Here is a 4,599-nt window from a genome sequence, read left to right on the forward strand (position 1 = left end):
TTATTTCTCTTAAGTTAATCATAAATAAAAATATATTTATAATTTATTATTATAAAATAATGTAAGCTGATGTATTATTATTTTGCATCTTCCATTTATGGTGTTTTACACATTGTTTTTCTTACCTATATATGTCTAGGTTTTGTACTAGTGTTAGGCTAAGTATTAAATGTAAGAGTTTTAGTGTGTTATATAAGTTTATTCTTATAAATAAGATTGAGATGTTAAATTAAAAATGTGGTGAAAGATAGAGTAATATTGAAATAAGAAAGATTAGTGAGTGATTGAGTTGAAGGGAGAGTGAGAAGTGTGTGTTGAGAATTTGAATTGAATGGAAAAAGGAGAGTTAGTGAAGTGAAGAAAAGGCCACGCGTCCCACATTGAATAATGAGATGCTGAGATATTCTGCAAGCGTCAATCGGCTTTGACATGCGGTTCCACACGTGTCTAAATATCCTTTGTTACGTAGATTGCTTTCATTGGACAACTGGAATATAGCTATGAAAAACCCAACCTTCTCCCCACTCAAAACCTTCCTACCTCACTCGCCCTCTTCAACTTCTAATTCTCAAAATTAACATAATTTCATCTACCACCTCAATATAAAAAACCATTAAAATTCTATAATAATTACAAAATAAAAAATGTCATAAGAGAAATACTATACAAATATATTAAATTTTTAATTAGTTGTGTGAAGTATTATTTTTAGAATAATTTTTTCTGTGTCTAGTAAAAAAAAACAAGGTCAGTTTCTTTCAATATGTCACCCCCCATTCCTAAAAAGTCTTTTAGTGCATATGCTTTAAACTTTGATATCTAAAACTTAATTTAGGGGTATTTGGTCAAATTTTAGTTTATCTGTTTCTTTCAATAAATTATTTTTGTGTATTTAAATACTATTCATTCATATGCATATATTTCTAACAATTTTTTTTTATATTCAACCCATGTTATTGTTAAATTTCTCTCAAATTTCTGAACATTTTTTTTCACTCATGATTTTTTTCTCTAATTATTATGTGAAAGCAAAGCTATTTTTTTGATCAAAATGGAATTAATTATCTAAAAATGATTTTCACAGGTGTAGCGTGCAAAATGTATGGTCCCCATCTTCTATTTTATCTTATAACAACTATTTATATAGTTTTGATAAAGTATGGATTAAATGTTTAATATTTTGAATATAATAATTTAGAAGTATTTTATACTGATAATACATTAAAACTTAACAAGAAAAAAAAAACGATGAGTTCATAAATAATTTATATAAAGTATCTTATAAAAAGAAGAAGTATGTAAATAGTTAATTTAGTTAATAATATTTTGAGATAACTATGTCTTCCAATATAATCAATTACATAAATTTGTGTAAATTTTTTTTTCTTCCTAATTGTAGAAAACTGAATGCATTAGGTTTCTTTTTCTTTTTTATTTGATGTGTTTGTTAATTTTAAAATTAATTTTTTTTTTACTTTTACCTTATTTCCTTTCTATGTTCTGTTTTTGTTTAAATTATTTTTTCTCCTGCGCTGGATAAATGAAAGCAGTAAATAAGAAGGTGCGTGGTGCACACACGAAGAGGAGCGGCGTGACTAGGAAGTACAAAAGAGAGAATCTCGTATGAAGCCACGTGGTGACATCCCCCATCAGAGCGTCTTAGGAGATCGAAAAGTGGAACAACACTTTACTCAAAGAATGCAATTTAGTTAGTAGTCATATTCTTCTATAAACAATTATTAATAACAATTTATAATTACTTAGCCATTAGTAGTAATATATATATATATATATATATAGAAGGTAGAGAGAGATATGATATTATGCAAAAATAATAAATGATAATTTGCGGGTGAAACGGAAACCAGGTGAGGTGAAGTTAAGGTAAGAGAGAAGGGGGAGAAGAGGGAGAAGAGGGGAGAGGGAAAGGACCACATGCGTGTCTGGAAAAGAAGAAGGGTTGGAGCTACCGTGGTAGGAAATGATTGGTGCCACGTAGGGATTTGAGAAAAAGGAGCCACCACGTGTAGGGCAGGGAAGAGAAGGAGAGATGTGATCAAGGGTGGAGATGGCATACGGTGCCCCTGACGGTGACGGGCAGCCTGCCCGTGTGGCCCCCAGGCCAAGTGAACAATTGCTCTCTCTCTCTTTCTATCTCTCTTACTCTCACCGCCTAGAAAACCTTTCTCCCCCAATCCCATTTCAATGGCACTGTCCCCTTCCGCAAAAGCCTTTCATCTCCTCCTATGAGCGTTCATCTCTTTCTCTCTCTCCTCCCTCCACAGTTTAACTATCTCTACAGTTTACCACTACTGCAACAAACTCTCTCTTTCTCTCTGTTGATTTCGCGCCTATAAAGACCCTCTCAATGGCTGGGATTTGCTGTAGAGTTGTAGGAGAAGGTGACACCCCTAACCCTCTTGATTCTTCCTCTCGTCCTTCCACCACCCGCAGAGCTATGGACATCGTACCCTTCAACTACATGGCTGACATGACCGTGCCCGAGTCTTCTCGGAAGCGCCCCAAGCTCGATCTCAATGACACTGATGATCAACTTCAAAATGACCAGGAATCCTCCGGAGTCAAGGTTATGAAGAAGGATTCCCAATTCGTCAAGGAGGACGACGAGGATGTTTCCGACACGAAATCGTTGTCGGATGATGACTCCTCCGAAGATGAAGAGTGTCCCAAGTATGGGGTCACCTCTGTCTGCGGCAGGAGGAGAGACATGGAGGATTCCGTTGCCCTGCGCCCTTTCTTCTCGCTGGATGGCTTTCACTACTTTGGCGTTTTTGACGGCCATGGTTGCTCTCATGTTTGTATTCTCACACTCTTCTTTTAAACTAGTGCTAATGGATCTGCTTCTCTCTTCTCCTCTTCATTATTTCTATTTTTGTTGTTTCCGCAGGTTGCCACCATGTGCAAGGAGCGGCTACATGAGATTGTGAACGAAGAGATTCTCGATGAGGACGATAATTTTGAGTGGAAATTGTTGATGCAGAGCGGTTTCGCTCGCATGGACGAAGAGGTTTTCCGCCGGAGCCAGGGCAACCAGACTTTCAACTGCAGGTGCGAGCTCCAGACTCCGCACTGCGACGCTGTTGGATCCACTGCTGTCATCGCCGTCCTCACCCCGGACAAAATTGTCGTCTCCAACTGCGGTGATTCCCGTGCTGTCCTCTGCCGCAACGGAGTTGCCATCCCTCTCTCTTCTGATCACAAAGTACCACTCTTTCTCTCTGCTAATTCCCAATTTCCTTTCAAAATACCAGACAAAGTAACTACTTAACGTATAACAGTGTTTCGATCCGTTTTCTGTTGTTCAGCCTGACCGCCCCGACGAATTGCTCCGAGTGGAGTCCAAGGGAGGGCGCGTGATTTACTGGGACGGCCCAAGAGTGCTGGGTGTGCTGGCCATGTCTCGAGCCATAGGCAAGTGAATGAGTGAATGAATGAACGAACCAGTGCTGCCCAATATGGCAAGCTTGGTTTTTTTTTTTATTGTTCATGTTACTTCATCTTAGCTTGTGGTTTGTGAAGTTGTAATGGTAGTGTTACTTCGGTTTGTTCAGGAGACTACTACCTGAAACCGTTCGTGATTTCGGAGCCCGAGGTGACTGTGACAGAGCGAAGTGATGGAGACGAGTGTTTGATTCTGGCAAGTGATGGACTGTGGGATGTGGTGTCAAACGAAACTGCTTGTGGGGTGGTGAAGATGTGTCTGAAATCCCAGAAGCCTCCCACTCCGCCGTCTCCTGGCGGTTATGTGACGGCAGATGGTTCCGACCGTGCTTGCTCGGATGCCTCAATTCTGTTGACAAAGCTGGCTTTGGCCAGGCACAGTGCTGATAATGTGAGCGTGGTGGTGATTGATTTGAGGAAGGAGCAAGGAGAAACTTCGGTCCCCACTTCCAACTACGTTAACGAATGAATGCAACAAGGATGAATGAATGAGTGCCCCTTTCAAGCATCATAACAGACACTTCCACTGCACCCACGCCCTCTCTTTCAGGACTAAGATGGAGACACACTCTCCTGAGGTCTGCCTTTTGCTTAATCGATGTTGTTTTTTCTTTTCTTCTTTCCAAGTGTAATGCTGTTTTTTAGATTTCAGAAAAGTTGGAGGAAAATTGTAACTTTCGAAAGTGAAACAAAATCAAAATCATAGGAAATTTCGCTGTCAATGTAGGAGAAATTCGTGTCGACTAAGGATTCAGTGAACCCCGACGACACCCTTTTCTTTTGTCCATAATCACTCTAAATTGAATTTTCCTTTGGTTCTTGTATTCTCTCTGTCAATTCTATTTGAAGTTTTTTCTTGTTAATGTTGCCAGAAGCGTTTGTTATCCTTAATATTGCATTTGGTGTATCTTCATCAAATGGACAATACACAGTCATCAGCAGTTTTAGAAAGTGAAAACAATCGTTCTTAATTATCGACACCAGAATAATAATACGAAGGAACGATATTGAACAGGATACTGAGCAAGCCACAACATCATGAAAAACAGTTGAAGTGTGAATTTGCAGAACCAGTGGAATGATTAGTCTCTAAGTAATAACAATTATAATAATGCCTTAGTCAAAATTTAAAAGGAG

At 38.7% G+C, this 4,599-nt stretch overlaps 1 protein-coding gene across 3 annotated transcripts; it reads left to right on the top strand.

Annotated features, from left to right (window-relative positions):
• Positions 1–1,555: 1,555 nt before the first annotated feature.
• LOC137815010 (putative protein phosphatase 2C 24) lies at positions 1,556–4,286 on the top strand. Of its 3 annotated transcripts, none has more exons than XM_068618015.2 (4): positions 1,556–2,815; positions 2,909–3,223; positions 3,327–3,432; positions 3,573–4,286. In XM_068618015.2, the coding sequence occupies exons 1-4, from the start codon at positions 2,369–2,371 to the stop codon at positions 3,929–3,931; spliced, it is 1,227 nt and encodes a 408-aa protein (XP_068474116.1). In that variant the 5' UTR covers positions 1,556–2,368; the 3' UTR covers positions 3,932–4,286. The 3 variants fall into 3 exon arrangements, with proteins under 3 accessions (XP_068474116.1, XP_068474115.1, XP_090150348.1); XM_068618014.2 differs by having other exon boundaries at positions 1,821–2,815; positions 3,300–3,432; XM_090294222.1 differs by lacking the exon at positions 3,573–4,286 and having other exon boundaries at positions 1,837–2,815; positions 3,327–3,440.
• Positions 4,287–4,599: the final 313 nt, after the last annotated feature.

This window comes from Phaseolus vulgaris, chromosome 1, assembly GCF_051622355.1.
Source record: "Phaseolus vulgaris cultivar YP4 chromosome 1, ASM5162235v1, whole genome shotgun sequence".
NCBI lineage: Eukaryota > Viridiplantae > Streptophyta > Magnoliopsida > Fabales > Fabaceae > Phaseolus > Phaseolus vulgaris.